Source organism: Pleurodeles waltl, chromosome 4_2 (genome assembly GCF_031143425.1).
Source record: "Pleurodeles waltl isolate 20211129_DDA chromosome 4_2, aPleWal1.hap1.20221129, whole genome shotgun sequence".
NCBI classification, from domain to species: domain Eukaryota; kingdom Metazoa; phylum Chordata; class Amphibia; order Caudata; family Salamandridae; genus Pleurodeles; species Pleurodeles waltl.
Window position 1 is genome coordinate 795,991,610 of NC_090443.1, and position 24,171 is coordinate 796,015,780.

Sequence of the window (24,171 nt, forward strand, 5' to 3'; positions counted from 1 at the left end):
GGAGACAGGCCAGGCGTAAGGTACACCTTTGCTGTAGGAAGTTGGCTCTGTATGCACTATTTCAAAGTAAGGAATAGTATGCACAGAGTCCAAGGGTTCCCCTTAGAGGTAAGATAGTGGCAAAAAGAGATAATACTAATGCTCTATTTTGTGGTAGTGTGGTCGAGCAGTAGGCTTATCAAAGGAGTAGTGTTAAGCATTTGTTGTACATATACACAGGCAATAAATGAGGAACACCCACTCAGAGACAATTCCAGGCCAATAGGTTTTTGTATAGAAAAATATATTTTCTTAGTTTATTTTAAGAACCACAGGTTCAAATTCTACATGTAATACTTTGCATGAAAGGTATTGCAGGTAAGTACTTTAGGAACTTTGAATAATCACAATAGCATATATACTTTTCAAATAAAACACATATAGCTATTTTAAAACTAGACAGTGCAATTTTCACAGTTCCTAGGGGAGGTAAGTAATTGTTAGTTCTTGCAGGTAAGTAAACCACCTACGGGGTTCAAGTTTGGGTCCAAGGTAGTCCACCGTTGGGGGTTCAGAGCAACCCCAAAGTTACCACACCAGCAGCTCAGGGCCGGTCAGGTGCAGAGTTCAAAGTGGTGCCCAAAACACATAGGCTTCAACGGAGAAGGGGGTGCCCCGGTTCCAGTCTGCCAGCAGGTAAGTACCCGCGTCTTCGGAGGGTGACCAGGGTGGTTTTGTAGGGCACCGGGGGGGACACAAGTTAGCACAGAAAGTACACCCTCAGCAGCACGGGGGCGGCCGGGTGCAGTGTGCAAACACACGTCTGGTTTTCAGTTGGAATCAATGGGAGACCAAGGGGTCTCTTCAGCGATGCAGGCAAGGGGGGGGCTCCTAGGGGTAGCCACCACCTGGGCAAGGGAGAGGGCCTCCTGGGGGTCACTCCTGCCCTGGAGTTCCGATCCTTCAGGTCCTGGGGGCTGCGGGTGCTGGGTCTTTTCCAGGCGTCGGGATCTGAGAATCAGGCAGTCGCGGTCAGGGGGAGCCTCGGGATTCCCTCTGCAGGCGTCGCTGTGGGGGCTCAGGGGTGACAACTTTGGTTACTCACAGTCTCTGAGTCGCCGGGGAGTCCTCCCTGAAGTGTTGTTTCTCCACAAGTCGAGCCGGGGGCGTCGGGTGCAGAGTTGCAAGTCTCACGCTTCTGGCGGGAAACGCAGTCGTTTTAAAGTTGCTCCTTTGGAAACAAAGTTGCAGTCTTGGGTGAACAGGGCCGCTGTTCTCGGGTGTTTCTTGGTCCTTCTAGAGCAGGGCAGTCCTCAGAGGATTCAGAGGTCGCTGGTCCTGGGGAAAGCGTCGCTGGAGCAGTTTTCTTCCGAAGGGGGGAGACAGGCCGGTAGAGCTGGGGCCAAAGCAGTTGGTGTGTCTGTCTTCTCTGCAGGGTTTTTCAACTCAGCAGTCCTCTTCTTCTTAGGTTGCAGGAATCTGAGTTCCTAGGTTCTGGGGAGCCCTTAAATACTAAATTTAAGGGCGTGTTTAGGTCTGGGGGGTTAGTAGCCAATGGCTACTAGCCCTGAGGGTGGGTACACCCTCTTTGTGCCTCCTCCCAAGGGGAGGGGGTCACAGTCCTATCCCTATTGGGGGAATCCTCCATCTGCAAGATGGAGGATTTCTAAAAGTTAGTCACCTCAGCTCAGGACACCTTAGGGGCTGTCCTGACTGGCCAGTGACTCCTCCTTGTTTTTCTCATTATCTCCTCCGGCCTTGCCACCAAAAGTGGGGCCGTGGCCGGAGGGGGCAGGCAACTCCACTAGCTGGAATGCCCTGTGGTGCTGGAACAAAGGGGGTGAGCCTTTGAGGCTCACCGCCAGGTGTTACAGCTCCTGCAAGGGGGAGGTGATCAGCATCTCCACCCAGGGCAGGCTTTGTTACTAGCCACAGAGTGACAAAGGCACTCTCCCCATGTGGCCAGCAACATGTCTCGAGTCTGGCAGGCTGCTAAAACCAGTCAGCCTACACAGGTAGTTGGTTAAGGTTTCAGGGGGCACCTCTAAGGTGCCCTCTGGAGGTGTATGTTACAATAAAATGTACACTGGCATCAGTGTGCATTTATTGTGCTGGGAAGTTTGACACCAAACTTCCCAGTTTTCAGTGTAGCCATTATGGTGCTGTGGAGTTCGTGTTTGACAGACTCCCAGACCATATACTCTTATGGCTACCCTGCACTTACAATGTCTAAGGTTTTGTTTAGACACTGTAGGGGCACAGTGCTCATGCACTGGTGCCCTCACCTATGGTATAGTGCACCCTGCCTTAGGGCTGTAAGGCCTGCTAGAGGGGTGACTTATCTATACTGCATAGGCAGTGTGAGGTTGGCATGGCACCCTGAGGGGAGTGCCATGTCGACTTACTCGTTTTTTCCTCACCAGCACACACAAGCTGGCAAGCAGTGTGTCTGTGCTGAGTGAGGGGTCCCCAGGGTGGCACAAGATATGCTGCAGCCCTTAGAGACCTTCCCTGGCATCAGGGCCCTTGGTACCAGGGGTACCAGTTACAAGGGACTTACCTGGATGCCAGGGTGTGCCAATTGTGAAGCAAAAGTACAGGTTAAGGAAAGAACACTGGTGCTGGAGCCTGGTTAGCAGACCTCAGCACACTTTCAATTCAAAACATAGCATCAGCAAAGGCAAAAAGTCAGGGGGTAACCATGCCAAGGAGGCATTTCCTTACATTTACCAAGCACATAATTGTATGCGGGATGAATGTGTAGGTACACAGAATCTGTCCATTCTTACTGGTTCACTTGTTAATGGTGTGAATGACTCAAGACCCAGTGATAGTGACAGGTCCAGCGGTAATTATGATGCTTCTCTTTCTGATGTGGATCTCTTACGATCTAGCAGGGATGGCAGGTCTACCCACACTAGCAGATTTGTAGTATTACCCATTAAATTCTCTTATTTTGTAATGCATTGAAATGATGCACGTACATGAGATTGTATAAAATATTGCCATTCCATCATTTCAAGAATCAGCTTGTGGGTACCGAAGCTATGCAACTGAATCATCTATTGCATGAACATGTTGTTGTGTGGATTATCTTCACCTTGTATGTGTTAGAGTTAAGCAACTGTAATGTTATTTTAAGAATTGTTTTGTAGGTATCTTATTGTACAAATGTTACCGTCTCATGATTAATTTTAATTGTTCAAAGAATAGAGATACGGTGTGTAGGATACTAGCATCACACTCGCTGAGGCTATGGAAATTCTAGAATGGGAGAGAGATAATGTAGGGTTGGCAGTTGAAAGGACCTCTGGTGTAAAAACGCTTTCTGCCTATTCCCCAATAAACCACTTAACTTGCCTTACAAGTGTGAGGACCATTCACTACAATGGGGGAGATACAGTTTGTATGAATGGCACAAGTGTGGAGTCCTTTCCCAAAATTTACATCACAGTTATGAAAGGAGACATGAACGGCTTGCCAGTGCCCTGCACCACAATGGTCACGTGTTACAGAATTAACAAGAGCAGCTATGATACTGATGCAAAGAAACAACCATGGGCCAGATGTAGCAAAGGTTTTTACCCATTCTGTGTCTATGGGAAAAAGTGTTCGTACATATGGCCCCATATCCCTTACCAGGAGAGCATATGCACCCACACATAATGGGACACAACGACAGATTCTAGGTGCTTTTTCCAGACTAACACCATCCGCAGTCCACCTCAGTATCCCAAGTAATTCTGCACTCAAATTCCAGCCTTTCCGTGTGGCTCATGTAGAACTACACCCTCTGCTTACTGCTGTAATGCCCCACCTATAATATATTTTTACACCCCTGTGATCCTATTTTAGGTATAGACAGGTTTTAAATAGAAGAAAGTCACTTCTGTACCAAACCAGAAACTTACTTATACACTTAAATTGTGTGATTTTGGCTAAAAGACGTTAACATTGACAAAGCCAATTGCTCTTGCATCGCTGAGACCGATTGGCTTTGCCAGTGCTTGTTTTAGCTTGCAGTAGAATCTCTCTCTTTCGGGCTAGACTAATGCAATTGATACCCAAACGTATACACAGCAAGACAGTGAGAAAGAAATACTCATCTGGTAAGGTACAAAATGTGATTGATACTTTTTTCAAGCAATGGCTGAATGGTTGTGACCCAAGCAAACCAGTGGCTGAAGGGGAGTAACCCAAAGCCTCTCTGCTTATTTCATTTTCTGCCAAATGACAAAAGTTCTGACTGCACCAGATAAAAACTGGCAAATGGATATGCAGCAATTTTTGTAAAGTTTGGAATTAAATGACATAATTGTGGCTTTATCATCTTAGCAGTTTTCACGTAAGGCAGACACTGATTATTCGAGAATCTGCTGCATCGTTGAGCATCCATTGAATTAATGAGGTTACGTCAAATATGTGGTTCAGGTTTTATTCAGGCTATATGATTGTCACATGTAGGCGTTCCCTAAAGATTCTTCTTTATTTGTGTGCAGTGGTAGAAGTTATATGAAATAAGAATTGGGTTTTGTTTTTCTGTCAACAATTTTAAGAGATTGCTTGTATTTGTTTAGGAACAACGTATTGACTTCTCTGCCGCCAGAAATGGAAGCTTTAATTAAACTTCAGACGATAATTCTCTCTTTTAACAGGTAATTGGTGGATACTTTATTTGATATTTCATATGTGGAGTACTTTTTATCAATGCTAACAAAACTTTTAAAATATCTGATAGTTTATTTATTATTCTTGTGATAAACTGTCACTGGAGTGAAGTCTGTTTCCTCCATAGTATTTAATTTTAGTTATACTGCTTTTGTTAAAGCATTTACAAACAAGCATTGGCAAAGCTAACAGGTCTCGGCAATGGACGACCTATTGCCTTTGACAGTGGGATGAGGTGGTGAATGGGAGTGCAGTGGGAGTGGTGAACGGGAGGGCAGGTGGGGGTTTCTGCTGCAGTGCTGAGGACAGATCGTGGATGGGCAAAGTGGCGATGAGACCATGCCTGTATTTGGGCCCCAAAGATAGTCGCACTGTGGGAGTAAGTGCTCTTAGGTCTACTGGGTCACTGAGAAGCCACGCAAAGAGTTGTAAAATCCAGACCTGAAGGAGGGCAGGTGGGGATGAGATGAAACAGGGACATGGCGGGTGGGGTTGAAGAGAAAAAGCGGGTGAGTAGGTGGCAGGGAAAAGAAGCAACAAGGGACAGAAATATGGCACACTGCTTAATAACCAGAAACAAGCAGAAAACTGTCAAAAAGGCACAGAGGGCAAGAAGCCAACAGAAAGGCACAAACAGAGGGCAAGAAATATGCAGAGAAGCACAGACCGAGGGCAAGAAATGAGCATAAAGGCACAAATAGAGGGCAAGAAACAGGCAGAAAGGCATAAACAGAGGGCAAGAAATGAGTAGAAAGGCACAAACAGAGGGCTAGAAACAAGCAGAAAGGCACAAAAAAAGGGCAGGAAACGAGCAGAAAGGCACAAACAGAAGGCAAGAAACGAGCAGAAAGGCACAAACAGAAGACAGGAAACAAGCAGAAAGGCACAAACAGAAGGCAAGAAACGAGCAGAAAGGCACAAACAGAAGACGGGAAACAAGCAGAAAGGCACAAACAGAAGGCAAGCAACGAGCAGAAAACAGACAGAGAGCCAGAAACAGATGGCAAGAAAAAAACAGAAAGGCACAAGCAGAAATACAGAAACGGAGGGCAAAAAACAAGCATAAAACTGGCAGAAACATGGCAAGAAATGAGCAGAAAGGCAGGAAGCGAGCGGAAGGGCAGAAACAGAGGTCAAGAAACAAGCAGAAAGGTCGCAAATAAGAGGGCAAAAAACAAGCAGAAAGGCAGAAACATGGCAAGGAAAGAGCAGAAACAGAGGGCAAGAAATGAACAGAAAGGCACAGAGGGCATGAAACGAGTAGAAAGGCACCAACAGAAGTCAAGAAATAAGCAGAAAGGTACAAACAGAAGTCAAGAAATTAACAGAAAGGCACTGAGGGCAAGAAACTAGCATAAAACGAGCAGAAAGGCACAAACACAGGTCAAGAAAGAAGCAGAAAAGCAGAAGCAGAGTGCAAAAAACAAGCATGAAACGATCAGAAAGGCAAAAAAAAGTGCACGCATTGAGCAAAAATGCACAAACAGTGCAAGAACTGAGCAGAAAGGCGCAAACCAGGCAAGAATTGAGCAGAAAGACACAGAGTGCAAGAAATGAGCGGAAGGCACAAATGTAGTGCAAGAAATTAGCAGAAAGACAGACACAGGGGGCAATAAATGAAGAGAAAACAAACAGAAATGCAAAAATGAGGCAAGGAACTAGTAGAAAGGCACACACAGGGCAAGAAACAAGCAGAAAGGCACAAACAGTGCAAGAAGTGAGCAGAAGGGCATAAACGGAGTGCAAGAAATGAGCCAGAAGGCACAAACAGGAGTGCAGGAAATTAGCAGAAAGGCACAAACAGAAAGCAAGAACAGGGCAGAAAGGCACAAAGAAGGCAAGAACAGGCCAGAAAGGCACAAACAGTAGACAGGTAACTAACAGAAAGGCACAAACAAGGCAAAAAAAATGAAGAGAAAAGCAGAAACAGAGGTCAAGAAATTAGCATAAAACAAGCAGAGAGACAGAAACAGGGGGAGAAACGAGCAGTAAGGCAGAAACAGGACAAGAAATAAGCAGAAAGACACCAACAGAAGTCAAGAAACATGCAGAAAGGCACAAGCAGAAGTCAAGAAACTAGCAAAAAGGCACAAACAGAGGGCAAGAAACAAGCATAAAATGTGCAGAAAGTCACTAACAGACTGCAAGAAACAGAAGTCAAGAAACAAGTAGAAAGGACAAAACGACAGGCAGGTAACAAAAAAGGAGCAGAATGCCTCAAACAGGACAAGAAACGAGCAGAAAAGCAGAGACAGAGGTCAAGAAATGTGCAGAAAAACAGAAACAGAGGGCAAGGAATGAGTAAAAAGGCATGCGCCAAAAGGCACAGACAGAAGTCAAGAAATGAGCAGAAAGGCACAAAGACAGGTCAAGAAATGAGCAGAAAGTCAGAAGCAGGGTGCAAAAAACAAACATAAAATGAGCCGAAAGGCACAAACAGAAGTCAAGAAAAGAGCAGAGGCACGAACATTGCAAGAAACGAGCAGAAATGATCAGCAAGGCAGAGGCCAAGAAACAAGCATAAAGGCAGAAACGAGGCAAGAAATGAGCAGAAAATTAGCAAAAAGGCATAGACACAAGTCAAGAAATGAGCAGAAAGGCACAAACACAGGTCAAGAAACGAGCAGAAACAAAGGAATAAACAAGCAGAAAGACAGAAAGAGAGCTCACAAATCAAGCGGAAAGGCAGAAACAGACTGCACAAAAGGAGCATGAAACGATCCGAGAGGCAGAAATAGAAGTCAAGAAACTAGCAGAATGGCACAAACAGAAAGGCAGAAATAGAGATCAAGATTTGAGCAGAAAGGCAGAAACCGACAGCACAAAAGGAGCATAACAGGAGCGTAAAGGCAGAAACAGAAGTTAAGAAACAAGCAGAATGGCACAGGGGAATAAACCAGCAGAAAGGCAGAAACAAAGGTCACAAATCGAGCAGAAAGGCAGAAACAGATGGCACAAAAGGAGCATGAAATGATCTTAAAGGCAGAAATAGAAGTAAAAAAGCTAGCAGAATGGCACAAACAGAGGAATAAACGAGTAGAAAGGCAGACACAGAGGTCAAGAAAGTCAGAAACAGACAGACCGAAAGGAGCCTAAAACGAGCAGAAAGACAGAAGCAAAAGTCAAGAAACTTGCATAATGGCACAAACAGAAGCAATAAACTAACAGAAAACAGGCAGAAAGGCACAAAAAGGAAAGCAACCATATGAAAACCCAAGCGACAGGAACAACAGTGGGACTGGTCAGCCATTGAAAACAAAATGACAAAGTAGTCAATGGCCAATAAAATGGACGCCGTGTATCTTTACAGTAATTGGCTGGTGTTCTTGGGGAGGGCTAAACACTTGAAAAAGCATCAAGTTGGCATGCCTTTCTCGAATGGGGATGCTGAAAAATGGAAAGACTGTGGTGCCAGCAAATGAGAAGGCTGTGGGCAGACTGAAGCCCACGATGTAAACACGGCTGTCTCAATTCCGAGACGTGCATGCAAGCTGTCTAGACCCGAGACCTAAAAGGGGCTCTGCAATTGAAGGTGGTTGCACAAGAGAAATTTGTGTTCTGAATCCTGCGTTTCAATGGCTCGCAGCCAATTATATCCACAAATGGCACGAGTGTTTAATCGTCCATCTGATTAATTTGTTCATACTACTAGCGCAGATGTTTGCTGCAGGTTTTTGTGTATAACCTGCAAGTCACTGGTTACCGTCCTGCTAATGCAGCTCATGTGATTAACTCCCTGCACTGCAACCTAACGACACTGGATAGTAGGTAAATTACTGTTACTCTGCTGCTGCACACCATCCTAAGAATACTAACCCACTTCAGTGAATTTTAGGGTCAGTTACCAACCTCACTACATTTAATCCAGTAGGTCCCTCAAAATGCACAGTATTCCAAGGACAGTAATTGTTTTATTGGATTCTAGTGGCCCTGACTCACCACTCTACTGACCACTCTACTGTATCCGAAAGCCATCAAGGAGACACTATTTACCACACTGTGCTCAAATCCTTTGGATATTACTTTTCTACAGTGCACACCCCCATAGAGGTAGCTCACTTTTGTGGATGTGTTATTAGGTCTAACTTACCACACCACAGTGCACTGAACGGATACTAACCAACCACTGGGACTCTTCGTCATAGCACACTAACTTAAGACATTGTATTCTGAGGAAACAAATCCACACTTCACATTGTAGCAGCTGTAACCTGTCCTGTCCCGCATCCAAGGGACACCACATTACCACACCACACTGCACCACATCTTTTGGGCAGTAACCCACTGCCGTATGTCATAGGAGCATTAACCCGCCACATAGCTTTGTTTTGTAGGGATAATGAGCTAGCATACTGCACTGCGTCTTAGGCACACTAATCCAAACCACTGCATTATATGTAGACTCCCTCAGTACAGCGACAGTCAGGGTGAGTACTGGCACAATCAAGCCTTCACAACGCTTGAGTGCATGATTGGATCTGAAATGCTGACTTCAAATGTTGCCATTATCTTTAAAGAGATGTTAAACTGATGTTTAACACTAGCTGGGATGCCCTGGGGTGCTGTAACAAAAGAGGTGAGCCTTTGAGGCTCACCGCCAGGTGTTACAGTTCCTGCAGGGGGAGGTGAGAAGCACCTCTACCCAGTACAGGCTTTGTTCCTGGCCACAGAGTGACAAAGTGTCCAGCAACATGTCTGGTGTGTGGCAGGCTGGCAGGAACTGATCAGCCTACACTAGAAGTCGGGTAGGTATTCAGGGGGCATCTCTAAGATGCCCTCTGGGTGTATTTTACAATAAATTGCACACTGGCATCAGTGTGCATTTATTGTGCTGAGAAGTTTGATCCCAAACTTCCCAGTTTTTAGTGTAGCCATTATGGAACTGTGGAGTTCGTGTTTGACAAACTCCCAGACCATATACTCATATTGCTATCCTGCACTTACAATGTCTAAGGTTTTGCTTAGACACTGTAGGGGCATAGTGCTCATGCACATATGCCCTCACCTGTGGTATAGTGCACCCTGCCTTAGGACTGTAAGGCCTGCTAGAGGGGTGACTTACCTATGCCACAGGCAGTGTGAGGTTGGCATGGCACTCTGAGGGGAGTGCCATGTCGACTTAGTCATTTTCTCCCGACCAGCACACACAAGCTGTGAAGTAGTGTGCATGTGCTGAGTGAGGGGTCCCTAGGGTGGCATAAGACATGCTGTGGCCCTAGAGACCTCTCCTGGCATCAGGGCCCTTGGTAGCAGGGGTACCAGTTACAAGGGACTTACCTGAGGGCCAGGCTTGTGCCAATTGTGGAGACAAAGGTACAGTTTAGGGAAAGAACACTGGTGCTGGGGCCTGGTTAGCAGGGTCCCAGCACACTTTCAAATCATAACTTAGCATCAGCAAAGGCAAAAGGTTAGGGGACAACCATGCCAAGGAGGCATTTCCTCACACTGTGCTAACATTATTAATTATGAAATGTACAAATCCATTAATCTGTTTTTGAATCAGTGAATATGGACACGCTCTTGCTTTTGTTTTCTACTATTTTTTGTATAATATAATTGTTAGTATTACGCTGCACAGTTCAGTCATAGGACATATTTTATTCTGTGTAATAGATGTATTTTACAGTATTTTTAATCAAGCGTGATAAGTGTTGAGGCAGAAATAAGTGACGTAACAAGAGCTCGAAGCAGGGATACATGAGGCTCCAAGAGAAGGTGCATGATTCTCCGTTTGAGACAAATCAGTCACCGTTCTCAAACTGATAAATTGAAGCAAAGACTCAAAGATCTTTGTACGCAATCAATGGTTCTTTGATCTGGATGCAATTCGCCACCAGTGCGGATATCCTCACAGTAGGAAATCCCACTAACGGGGTGGCATGTGACAGTTTCAAGATGTGGCTTGCCTTGATAGATTGAGAATGCCACAAACAGAGAGGTTTGTCAGCATTCACAACTATGATCTGAATGGAATGACATGACAATGCCCATAATGACTGCATGCTTCGTGCGCCCCTCCGGGCCACAGGACGTCACACACTGAGGGACATGCCTAGCCCTGCGCTCAAACGCTCAGATAGGCATGACGCGAGTGGCAGGATACCTTGTATGCATTCAGTTGAGAAATCAGGGCAGGGGAACAAACCCATCAGCCTTACAGATGACATTCCGCTCTCAAAAGTAGGCGGTGCTCTTTTGGCACTAGTGCCTTTGTGGGTTATCTGCCTTGTAGCAGATTTTGCGATCTAATTATTTCCCTGTTTGAGTGTAGCAAATATGTGCATCCTTAGAAGATGACTGTCATAGAGATCAAAACAGTGTTCACTGCATCTACCCATAATTAATAACTCCCTTCCTGAAATGTTCAGTTTTAAGACGACTTAACAAACAGTTTTAATTAGGATTGTATTAGCAGTTACACATCGACTCTGTCCAATAAAACATAGTATCTAATTAAATGTCATATTTTTCATTGAATTGAACATTTCACATAAAATTGACAAATAGTTGCTTTACAAAACCCAATAGTTCACATTTTCCCTAAATTTCAGAACTGTCCCAATTTCTTAATGAAACCAGATACTGAGAATTATAAGTCCACGTCACGTTTGTGACCAGCCTAACTGACTTGATCAACAGCTCCCCTCACTAAGCCATGGCAAGGACAAGACAGCTGGAAGAGAACTCTGAACTTACTCGTCCCCATGGCCATCAGTCTAGATTCTGGCCTGCAAGGGGCACCATAGTAGCACAAGCCAACATGAGGTAAAAGCATTTATTATACCTGGATGAAGACAAGAAAAAACGCATTGATAATCCTGTATGTCTCCGGAGACTAGAACACCATCTATCACACGACTCTGGGCAGTAATCTCCAGACCTGCTCTGCTGTTGGTCAGTTCATTGACTGAATTTCATTTCTCAGTGATGGTAATCAGAAAGTCAGAATCAAATCAGTCGAATCACTTGTGACATGTTGAATTCTTAAGTGATCGACCCTTTTTTCAATCTCTATGCTGGCGCACCTCATTAAGCACTACTCGCAGTATTCCAAATGTATTACGTGGATATTTAAATCTATTTGCACTTAGAAAAAGAGAAACGAAACCCAGTCAACATAATCTTCTGCTTTCACTGTGTTCCACTGCACGAAGGAGAGATGCCTGTGCAAAAACTAGGCAAAGAGAAAACTAACAATGTGAATCTTTGTTTTTTGTGATTTGGCACTGTTTTCACGGATAGCATTTTACTCTGTATGGTGTTTATTTTTTTACTAGGACTGTTAAAGTCTCATATTTAATGGGGAGCATATTTTGAATGTACCTTCCATTTGATCACCGGGCTTATTATCATTCGCTCACTAGCTTTTTAAACTGAGTACTATGAGCTCTTGCTCTGTTGTGCATCCTGAGCTCAGTCCACCATTTAAACGTCATTTCCTGGATGAAACATTTAGGTGCCATTTTCACCAGCGTGTCGCAGTCTAGTTGGACGGGCCCATGTAAGCGCGTTTTTTAGTTTTTGCTGCTTTTAAGGTTTGTGTGATGATATCTGATTTTTTTTTAACTACTGTGGCTTTTTATGTTTTAAATTTAGTATTTCAAATAGAAAGAGGAAAAAGAAAAAAAAGAGAAAAACATTTTTTAATCAATGTGTGTGTTTTTTAAAATTAGCAATTTTAAATTGTGCACAAGCTGTTTTTGACTATTTTTACTGTTCTGCGGGTTCGGGGAAGAGGAGTTTAGTAAAATAGCCCGTGGAGGGAGTGGAAACTGGTTTTTCTTTTACTAAACAGGAAGTGAGGGTCAGTAAGAGCCCTCCTTCCTGTTGGGACCGCAAGTTAGCGGTCTAGTGTTAGGGAGCCGATTTTGGGCTGGGCCTCGTTTCCTGCAGGCATAATTGTGCCGGAACGAGCAACCGCGCAGCAGATGCCCGCATCGGGCGGGCCGCTAGTGCGCTGAAGGCGTGCCAAAGGCAAGCCCGTCCGCGTCCGTCCGGGCCCGACCGGGCCCCGGGGCCAGAAATGCTGCCCTTTTTCACAGTTGTGCAGTATCTGGGGGAGAGGAAGAATATAGGAAACCATTGCCTAAACCTACTAATAATGTAGTATCTAAGCCTTTAAGTAAGGATCTGTTTGGACCTGTGAAACTTGCAATTGGGCTATTCAAGTCCCCATAGAGGCAACAAAGGTAAGAAATCAAGACATTAGGCCGGCTGGGTTGGGGGAGAAAAAAATGAAACAGAAGGCATTTTATAATTACAGCTTTCAGTATGCCTTTATAAATGCTAGGTCCCTTCCCAAACATAAACAGGAAATCTGCGAAATGATCAATAATTGGCAGATCGATTGTCTATTTATTACTGAAACCTGGGGTAAAGTAGAATCAGACCCAGACTTTATCGTCACCTCTCCACCAGAATTTACCTTCTACAGACTTGACAGACCTCAAAACAGGGGGGGTGGTCTGGCCATTATCTATAGGTCTACGATGGCATGCACATGCATTAGTTCCGCTACAGAATCGTGTGAGGCAATGACATTTACAATTTCTCAAAACAGTGGGGTACTACTAGAGGGTCTGTTGATATATCGCCCACCAGGACCGACTAAAAATATCCTACAGTCTTGGCCTAAGTTGATAGAACCTATGATTCTGTCTGCAAAAGCTGTGATATTGGGCGATTTTAACATGCACTTTGATGAGACGTCAACTCCTAAGATCCGTGAATTCATTGACTTTATGGAGGCCCTGGATTGGACCTCCAGAGTCTTGTCAGCCACCCATATTGCAGGGCATATTCTGGATGGGGTGTTTGCACGAGCTACTCAACAGGTGGAGATAACCATGATACAGCTGAGTTGGACGGATCATCATCTGCTGAAATTTAAACTCGCCTCAAAGAAAGTTGGTGTTGCTAATGTGGAAACAAACAAGGTAGTCAGATTATGGAAACAGGTTAAAGTAGAGGAATTAGGCCCAGCTTTAGAAGCTGGCTGGGATAAGGCTAAAACTATGGCCTTGCCCCTGATTGACAGCTTTCTGAAAGGAGTGGAAATGACCATGGAAGAAATGGTACCCCCTGTAACTAGAAGACCCAATAGTCAGAAGAAACCAGGTCACCCTTGGTTTACAAAAGACCTTAAACTCCTTCAAAGAAAGTACTGACAGCAGGAAAGACGGTGGAAACTTAATCCAGTACCTGAGGAATGGGTGGCCCTTAAGTCCACCCTAAAGGCTTATAAAGCAGCACAATTTATGACTGAATCTAAATTGTATACTAACAAAGTAAAGGAGGCAATTAATGCCCCCAGGGAACTTTTTAAGACTATCAAGGCCCTAACTGTGCCCATGAAGCCTGCTGGTCTAGAAAACTCTCAGGATGTCTGTGACAAAGTTGCTTTTCACTTTGAAAATAAGATATTGCAAATACATAGCAACTTTGATACCCAGATCATTCCCGAAGTATTACCCCCCATGATAACTGAGAGTTCTACAGCAGATGGCCAGTCACTAATGTCATATTTCCAACCCCCTTCCATGGATACTATCAAAAAGAAGATTCTTGAAATTAAATCTGGCTCTCCTCTTGATCCGTGTCCTCCTTCTATTTTTCATTTGGTTCCGGATTTAATGGCACGTATGTTGGTCCCCATTTACCAAGAGGTAGCTATGTCTGGGGAGTACCCATCTATCTGGAAAGAAACGGTAGTAGTACCCCTCAAGAATAAAACAGATGGGGATAGCCAGGACATGAGTAATTTGTGGCCAATAGCGCGTCTCCCGTTTTTGGCAAAGATTTTAGATTTTTTTTTAAACTCTGAATTGATTGAGTTTTTAGCAAAAGCAGAGGCTCTTGATATCTCCCAACACGGGTTCAGAAAAGGGCATAGTACTGAAACAGCCCTAATCTCTTCCTCTGATGCTATTCGGAGGATAGTCGATGAAGGCAAGGGGGCCGTTTTGGTTCTTTTAGATCTATCTGCAGCCTTCAACACTATCTCTCCTACATTATTAATGTCCCATTTGCATCAAGGGGGTTTGAGGGACCAGGCGCTTAAACTCTTGAAGTCCTTTCTTACAAATAGATGGACCACAGTTAGATGTGGTGATTTTAAATCTATGCCTTATCTTCTGCCGTGTGGGATTCCTCAGGGATCTTCCCTCAGCCCCACATTGTTTAATGTGTATGTAGCGCCTTTGGCTAGTTTAATTCGTACTTTTGGTTTCATTTCATCTTCTTAAGCTGACAACTCCCAGCTTATTATTCCTATTAATCAGCCATGGGAGGAGGTTGCAGATCGGTTCAGTAATTGTATGTTGGCAGTGAGTAAATTGGTGAAGACCACTTGGCTGAAAATGAATGCCACCAAAACTGAAGTTTTATGTTTTGGACCTGGAAAGAATTTATGGAACTCATGGTGGTGGCCCTCTGAATGTGGTAACTGCCCTGTGCCCACTACTGTTAGCAGAAGCCTAGGCATCTTGTTCGACGAACATCTGTATTTTAAAAAACAGATTATTCATGTGGTAAACATAAGTTTATGGTCAATTAAAATGCTCAGAAAAATCTTCCCCTATCTGTTACATGAATGGAGAGTATCTGCTATCCTGGCACTGGTGATGTCCAAGATAGACTACTGCAATGCACTGTTCCTTAATTTGGATAAGGGGCTGATTAAAAGACTCCAATTAGTTCAGAATTCCGCTGTCAGAGCGGTCCTTAATCTCCTGTGATGCATATCAGTCAGAGAGAGTCTCAGGAAATTACACTGGTTACCAGTGGCGCAGCGTATCCAGTTTAAGTCGCTCTGTCTCACTTTTAAGGCAGTTCATGGAACAGGACCACTGTACCTGACTTCCAGACTCCACCTGCATGTACCTAAAAGAAGCCCGAGGTCTTCCCAAGCTCACTTGATACAGGTCCCTCGCACACATAAAGCCAAATGGGGAGACAAAGATTTTACAGTGGCTGCTGCCAGAGGATGGAACTCTCTCCCTCTCAATATTAGACAAGAACCAGGTTACATGAAATTTAGGAAAATGGTAAAAACTTGGCTCTTTCCTCGTTAACTTTTTGGTACATCCAGATCAGGGTGTTGAATTATTTTGTTTTTGTTTTCTTTACTGGATGTTTTTCTATCTTTACTATTACTGTAATTTTTTATTCTCTTTTTATTTTTTACTACGTGCTTTCTTCCCAGCGCTTCGATGCTCTTTGAGTAGGAACGCTCTTTATAAATCTCGCATTACAATTACAATGTACACAGTTTCTTATAAAATCAGCCGATTAGCTTGTCGGTGCCGCCTGAGAAAACTGTGAGTCTGTTTTTATTTGTAATTTTACACAGTGGGAAGGGGGAGATGGTCCGCAAGTCCTACTTTTCCATGCTTCAGAGGAACATCCAGTCCAAGTTTTATCTCTACATTCAGGGATGTGCTGTGCTGCTGATCCTATTTACAATCAGGACTACGATTCCCAGAATGCAAAGAATAATGTAAGCTGGGTGAGCTATTCAAGTACTGGCTATGGAAACTGGAGAGCTCTAGAAGTGGCATTCAGAAGTAGGATGATTTCTCCCTTGCAGCATATCCTGCTGCAGTAACTCCTCACTGATGGTCATGTAGGGTTTACCAGTGTGAACTAATGGTGTGCAAGGTTAAGTGATGGCAATGTTTGCGTTTTTTTTTTATCTCAATGGAGATAAGAAAACAAAAGTTAAGCATCAACATGTACATGAGAGATCGTTACACATATTATGACAGACCAGAAGGTTAATGAGCTTACTGCATGATTCTGTTCATCGTGAAAAAATCACGGGTTGAGTCACACATACTACCATGGTTATAATTTTGTTAACTGCACTCACAAGTACCAAGCCCTTTATAAACACACTGGCTATTCTGAGGTTTTTGGGGAACATTTTTTTCCTCCTAGGACTTTGATACTGAAGGGTTAGAAGAAGCGTCTATTAATGCTCCAACTCGGTTATGTGTTTTTCATTTTTTCTTTTCGTCTTCTAGTGTGAGCTTTGAAACACTGGCTGGATACTATGACAGAAACTATAACAGAAAACTCAGAGCGAGCTACCCAAATAATGCTCAGGCAGAGGAATTTAATTACTGAGTTTTTAACGATAACCTTAATTACACAGACAGTGCTTCTTGAAAGTGATTCAACTACGCTTTTTTGGCCATGCCTCTTCTAGAGGACCTCCCTGCTCCACCTTTTCATACCACTTAAAACACTGAAGCAGTGTTTTGCGAAATGGTGCAAACTGTATGGGACACTTTTTCAGGGTGCCCAGGCCTATTTTTGATCCCAATCCAACCCTGTTATGAGTCTTTGTTCGGTGGTGCTTCCCACCCTCAGCCTACCAGTTTTGCCTCATTTCATAGTTGGTACATTTAGTCAGCCATCTTGAGCAGTCGGTAGCGCTTCTGTTGGCCAGTACCATGTGATTGGTTTCCTATAAAAACAGGCCATTAGCATGGACATGGGCAGCCGGCACACAGAAGGTGAGCCAATGGCTTGCCACTATGCTGCGGATGCCAAACAGCAGGAGTCACCTGCAATTAAAAGATAGTCAGCGTACAGACTTCTGCCTGATTATTTAGTGTTCATGAATAACCCCTCTGGTGGAAATAGGGTGGTGGTGTAGTCCTTATTGCTGGACCTAATTTCAAAATTCTCTCCTCAAAGGCATTACATAATAAAACAAGCATTTGCAATACAATGGGTCTCACATTACATCGAGTTAGAGCTATTAGTTTTATAAACGCCTAATCTGACATTTCTTGCCACATTAAATTAAAAACAAAAAAAACGAGAGTGATAGCGCTGTGTAAAACACAGCGGGATCGCACTGTGGAGTAAAGAGAAAAAGTAGTCCAGAAACCATATGGAAAACATAGAGGCTCGTAGGTTTCCTGTAGTTTACCGGTGCTCTCAAGGAGGGCTAAACACTGGAAAAGGCATGACGTATGTATGCCTCTCATGAATAAAAACAAGCAGTTTTTAAAAGGCAATCCCACGAACCAATGAAAGTGACTGACGTAACATGGATGTGGTTAAAATCACCCTAAAGGGAGATTAGAAGAGGGACGGAGCGATTTGCGCTCGCCCCTAAAAAGGAGAAATTCTTATGGTCTCTCTTGCTTCTAGTGATGTGCCTCCGGTTCATTTAATGTTTGTTTACTGCCCCCTTCAGGAATGTATGGATATTCCTACAGAATTCTCACTGGTTTATTCGACGGTTATTGTACATCGAGATTTTAATATACTGTTAGACACACCCACACTGAACTTCTTCCTTATTTTGAGAATTGTGGTTTACCTCAACTCACCAATTTATCCACACATTCTAGAGGTCAATCCATTGGACATACTTAATGCCTCTCTGGGTTGCATAATCTCCAAACCGGTCCTACCTCAGCTATAGACGGACCATTATTTTATTTTAGTTTATTTTAGCTGTTAATGGCAGGGCCACAACAATCAAATGCACAAGTCACCCATTACTTCAGACTAAGCCGGCCTGGGCAAAGAGTTGACCCTTCTGCTCTATCAAGAGCACCCACCAGCCCTCCTGTCCTTACTTCTTGATCTCCATTTATGCTATTTTTGAAGCGTGCCTGACCCGTCGGCTCCAGTTATCCACATTAGGATTAATAAACATGGTACATTGGCCCCTTGGTTATACCAGGAGCCTCTGGATGTCAAATTTGGGTTAAGGCAAGCCGAAAGAAAATGGCATAGATCAGTGGTTCGCAACCTTTTGACATCTGTGGAACCCTACTTTATCAGTACTGGAACCCTGGGGCCCCCACTGAATCTTTATTGGAATCCAGGGAACCTCCCCCCCCCCCCATATGAGGCCATTGCTAAAATTTGGGGAGCTAATATTATTGCATTTTCTGTTAATATTTTATTAAATTTTCTAAGCAGTCGCGGACCACAGGTTGGGAACCTCTTGCATAGATTGTATGATCTGCTATTTAAGGCTGCTTACCACTCAGCATTGCACATACACAAAGAAACAATAAAGAAAGTGTGCACTCTCAATATTACCATCACATATATCCACAACTGGTAAATCACAGAAAAATTGTTAAGGTCCTCAATGACATTACAGATAATTTCTCCTTGGTGACTAAAAGGATTATGTCACAGAACCACAATCAGTTATCTTCCTTGGTTGGACAGAAGCTGCTGACAATCCAATCTGATATTGATCTGACAGCATCAAGTAAGGAAGTTGGATCATCACCCCTTAACAAAATTAATACTTGTTCAGTATTCACCAGAGTCCAGAATCATGAACTCTTCTGTTTACAGAGGCCTGTATGTCCCTGGTTGTAGCACTGTGGTTCTTTGCAATCTCCTGTAGCATTATAGGATCTTAGCGGGAATTAGATAGGATGCCCACTCCTGCATAATCTGGAACTCCTCTTTAACTTTCTCTGTTGATATTGTTTTTTCACAGTGGAATTATGGACCTTTTATTGTCTGCAAATGGCTTTATAAACCCTAACAGACAATTGGACAACAATACTACTTTCTCTAAATCTGTTGCAGTTCAGTTTTTGATCTATTAATGATATGTTACCACAAACATAAATGCTCAAGTTTAAACTGACAAAGTCTCTGATTTTATATTTAGATGGTAGCCCTTTCTGATGATCAATTAATCTTGTGAACTTTTCATCACAGCACCTGGTTTTAGTTTTTTAGTTGATATGGAAGCGGTAATGGCACACTTTTTTTTCAGACAAGGCTTTCCGATGTTTACTGATGTTTTTGTTTATTAAATGATTAGTTCTGATAGATACGTCTTCGTGTAGATCTTTTCATTTACGAATTATCCTGCCAGGCTTCAGAGTAGCCGTGAAGATCTCTCTCGCACCACCAGAAGGGGCCATGCGGCCCATGCGGCTTTAGCTGCGACTCCACGACTAACCACACCAGATTATTTTAAACGCCAGCTGGCACTAGTTCTAGTTTGGGTTTTTTGTGCTTTTTTGATGTGACCAGCAGCTAATTTTTTCTGCTCCTGCTGCCTGGATCTTTTGCAATATCCACACTGTTCCCCTATGCCAGACTCTTCCTCATTGTTGGATAAAATACCACATCGACAAAGATTACACTAGAGAGTCTGTGTCCTTTGGCTGACCATGCAGAAGTTGATGCCTTCCGGCTAGCAATGCTGAACTTGTTTAGGATGGCTCATGTACCGGCTCAGCCACTCTCATCGTAGGCATGACCATTTTGGTGCCAATCTCTTGTGGCATTGAATCTCCACGGCCAAAAAGAAGTTAAAGCTTGCCAACATGCTGTTACCCTGTTCGGTGAGAGTGTCTTTCAGTGGCAATACAGGCAAAGCCTTTAAACTCAGAGGAAGTTATCAGTGTGGCACGAGAAAATGTTTAGGTACATTTGTATGCAGTGCATCTTCCTAGGGCTGACAGGTTCGCCCAAATGGACAAGGTGTTTGTCCCAGACTCTGATGCCCTCACTATACCTCATAAGGATAGCCCTTGCACTGAAGGTGATTCTGCAGCTGTTGACCTCCTTTCCTACTATACACACACTGTTGCTGACATGTAGCTGGACTTACAAAATGTGAGTTGCTTAGATACATCACCAGAAACGTTAGACCTTACCCTTACAGCCCTCTGCCTGAAGAGGTTTCTTCATTTACCACTGAAGCTCGAAAAACAGCAGAAGCATTGGAACTGACCTTGCCCTCTCCAGAGGTTTTACATCCTGAGACTTTTAGATTCTCTGCATTTTTGTTCTTTTACCCTTCCTTGGAAAAGTCGGATAGTCCAACCTTATTCTTTGAAGTACAGCCTGAATGCCTGCCCCACTTTGCCTCCTGTTAGAGAGTCAAGGAAACTTTATAGGCTGAAGATGTTTCACTTACGATTGTATTGTATTGTATTGTAATCGTATTTATATAGCGCTTACTACCCCTGACGAGGCGTCGAAGATGGGTTTGGCTTCTGCACTCCAAAGGCAACCTGCCTTATTGGCTGATATGTTCATGACCTGTAGGAACAGGCAAAGCTCACAATGATCAGTTTACTTTCACAGCTCTCTCTGGGGGCATCCAGTTGTATACATCTGCTTGGTGGCTATGTATTAGCCGTTGCATACTTGTGCCAAACCCTACTGTCTCCTGCTCCCAGCAAGCAGTGATGGGTGCTTTGCCTGAACTATGATGATGGATTTCCTCGCTTTTTTATTAAATTACTTTGTTTTAAATACATTATTTTTCCAAACATGGAAATACAGTACACTTACGACTTGGACTATAATTGTGTTCGATATCCACATTAAAACACCAGCACAGTGGTTTAACAGCGTCCCAGCCCCCACGTCTCATAGCAGTCTGAGACATCTTTCTGTTCTTAGGTCCTGGACCCTCTCACCCCAATGCCACCCATCTTCCTTTCAAGGTGGTCTATTGTTAGGTGGGTCAGCAAGTCTGGACAACATTTCTCCCAATGCGGCAAGATCCACCGTAAATTTATCATCTCCACTCCTCATTTTAATAATTTGTTCATCTGCCAGAGCCCATTCAATCAGATGTTTTTCCCAATGGTCTACTTCCGGTGGACTAGGAAACATCCAGTGGATGGCAATCCTGCAGTTTGCTACAACCGTCCTCAGTGACATAAAACTGAATGCCGTTTTACCACACTTTGCCTCGGCTTTATTCCAAGCAGGCATACCCTTATGGTTGCATGCAGCACATCAGTGACAGCTCCTTAAGTATGCTTGTCCTACCCCCCAAAAAACTGTTCAACTTCTGATAGGATAAGCATGCCTGCACATACCACGCTGAGCTGTCCTGTTTAGCTTCCCCTGATGAGATGCGGTCTATGCAAGAAATGGAATAGTATCAGCTTGAATTCAGCATTAGGTGATATATTTTTGACCTGTTCACAAGCCTATTTCCGTTCAGTCACAGTCATTGCATCAGAAAAATCTGCAACTCAGTGGTCTTGCGTCCTATCCGTATTACCGCCCCTATCGAACATCAATGCTGTGTATAAATGTGTGACTCATTTTCTGCATCCAGCCAACTCCAGCAGCCACAGCACAACTACATATTCTAGGCATCCCTCTGGAAAAGAATTCCAGATCTATTCCATATCTGCCGGTTTAGTCTTTTGTCAGACCTGCCCTAGCTCCAGTTCAAACTGTTCCTGTGCGTGTTGAAAAGAGACGAATCAATTATAAATAAACAGATCCCTCACCCTCTCACAGTCATCTCTGACCTTCTGAGAATGGACATATTTTCAGCATATTTCCAAACAGTCTCAAGGATCATAGCGGAAGGGTTACCTCAAATTGGGCCTTTTTCAGTACTTTAGTCACTACCTGGTAGAAAATGGGGTTCTGGTTGGCAGAGGGATGCACCCTGTCCAAGCAGTAATCAAAATGCTAGTAATTTCAAGTCAAATACACACCATAAATTAACCTGTGCTCACTCTCTGGTAGCTTGGCACAGAGCAGGCAGGCTTAATTTAAGAGGCAATGTATAAAGTATTTGTGCAACACTTCAAACAATAACATAGTGAAAACACGACACAAAAAGAAACTACTCCAGGTTAGAAAAAATACCTTAATTTAATAAACAAAACAAGACCAAAACAACAAAAATCCAATAAGCAGAAGTCAAGATATACATTTTTAAAGAATAAACTTAGTTGTACTGCTCAAAACCATCAAGCGCCAACTGAGGCTATCTGGTTGCGCTAGACTGTGGCAAATCTGAAATATCAGGCCAACCGCCATGGAGCCTGGGTCAGATACAAGGACCAACCTTGGCCTTCTGAAAACAGTACCCAGGTTCGGGGTTGCGTTGACATACAGAACAAGATGTGAGGAGCAAATGGGGTGATGCGTTGGCATCGATCTCGCAGATGTAGGCAATGAGTCTTCTCTGAGCTGCGCAAAGTCAGATGTATCGGAAATGGATGTGATGCGTCATGCAGTAGGCATAGTGGTGCTCCCAATCCTCGCAGCAGCAGTGTTGCGTCAACGGCGATGTGGTGTCCTCGATCCTGTCAGCAACAGTGATGAGTCGGCATCAATGGAAATGCGCTGGTTCAGTGCGGTAGTTTCAGCACTTTATACCCACTTTCAAAGGTGCACAACTTGATTGTCGCGTAGGCTCTCATTATCCTAATGAGACTACTGGATTTTGAGCGGCAAGATCGTTCACAGTGTGGGGGACTAAGTCTGACCCACGGTGGATGACACTTGTTACTCTAAATTCGGGTTTTGCTCCGGCTAACTAGCAGTGCATCATCTCTCCTGAATGGTAGAGACAATTGGGCAGCCGAGCGCATGACATCTTAGTACTTCTCAGGGAAGTCGGGGTCACTCAGGTCACAACCGGTTCTCTCATACACAGTACGGTCTCATATATAAATGACAAAGGCAGTTTACGTTTTAAAGATTGGTTTAATAAAACAACTGCATTTTAGATAGCAAAGAGTGAGCTGCAATAACCAGAACTACACAACACAGTAAGATTAAAATAGTAACGATGAGAGTGAAGCACAAGAATAAGGCTATCATAGTGCTGCTAGATTATTTTCTCTCTAAGTTATATTTCGAGCACAGCATGTGAAGCTCTAAGCCTGCCTTTCAGGTTCCCCCACGAGGACATCAACCCCCATACCTGAGCAAAGGCCTGTAATCTGAATCAGCATCTGCAACGAGGCATTCAGCATCTAGTTGTAGGTTCCTGGCTGGAATCTTCCGCTTGACGTGTATTAGGACTAGGAAGTGTTTTTATAACTAACACGCAGATGTTCTAAGAAAATGTCCCTACGTAAGGATGTGTATTTTCTACGAATACTGGAGACTAAACTTCTACCATGTTTACAGGCAATGTACCAGACTGTAGCCATGACTGAAGCACAGGGTGATCAAGAATGCATTATTTGAGAACACAGTGCTAAACTAAGCTAAACAGTGTGATAGAAGAAATTAAAACAAGACCGTAAAAGCTGGTTATTGTAAAATAACAGTGCAAAGCTGAATAAAATATATCTATGGCAAAGTGCACAGCGGCCTAGTATGTTAAACTAACGTGCATGAAGCTTTATTAAAAATGGCTACACTACACCCTCCCCTTGTCGGTAGAAAGTGGTTTAAGCCAAAGCTAAAATGCCCTAAGCTAAAATATATTTAAAACCCTACTTAATTTTAACAAGTCAAGAGGACACACAAGCATACTATTTGGCAATTTTAAAAATGAGCATGTGGCCAAAGGCCGAATTCAAAGGAAAATGTCAATTTAGGACAGTTCCAAATCAAGCATCAGTCATGGAAAGCAGGAGATTCTCCACCTCGGCAGATGACAAAACCGGTAAATCCACGCCAAAAAGTACCAAGAAGCAGGTGTGTTCCATAGCCCTAGTGTCAACCAAGACGACATCCCGTGCAGTGCCTATGAACGAGTCAATGGTAACTTCCTCCAGGAAGGGTAGTTCGTAATCAGCT

At 43.7% G+C, this 24,171-nt stretch overlaps 1 protein-coding gene across 1 annotated transcript in view; it reads left to right on the forward strand.

Annotated features, from left to right (window-relative positions):
• Positions 1-24,171, forward strand: part of LRRC40 (leucine rich repeat containing 40) — a 333,058-nt gene that overhangs the window by 289,580 nt on the left and 19,307 nt on the right. The window contains exon 13 of the mRNA XM_069232449.1: positions 4,557-4,634. Coding sequence (XP_069088550.1) covers positions 4,557-4,634 — 78 coding nt within the window. The remainder of the gene's footprint in view (positions 1-4,556; positions 4,635-24,171) is intronic.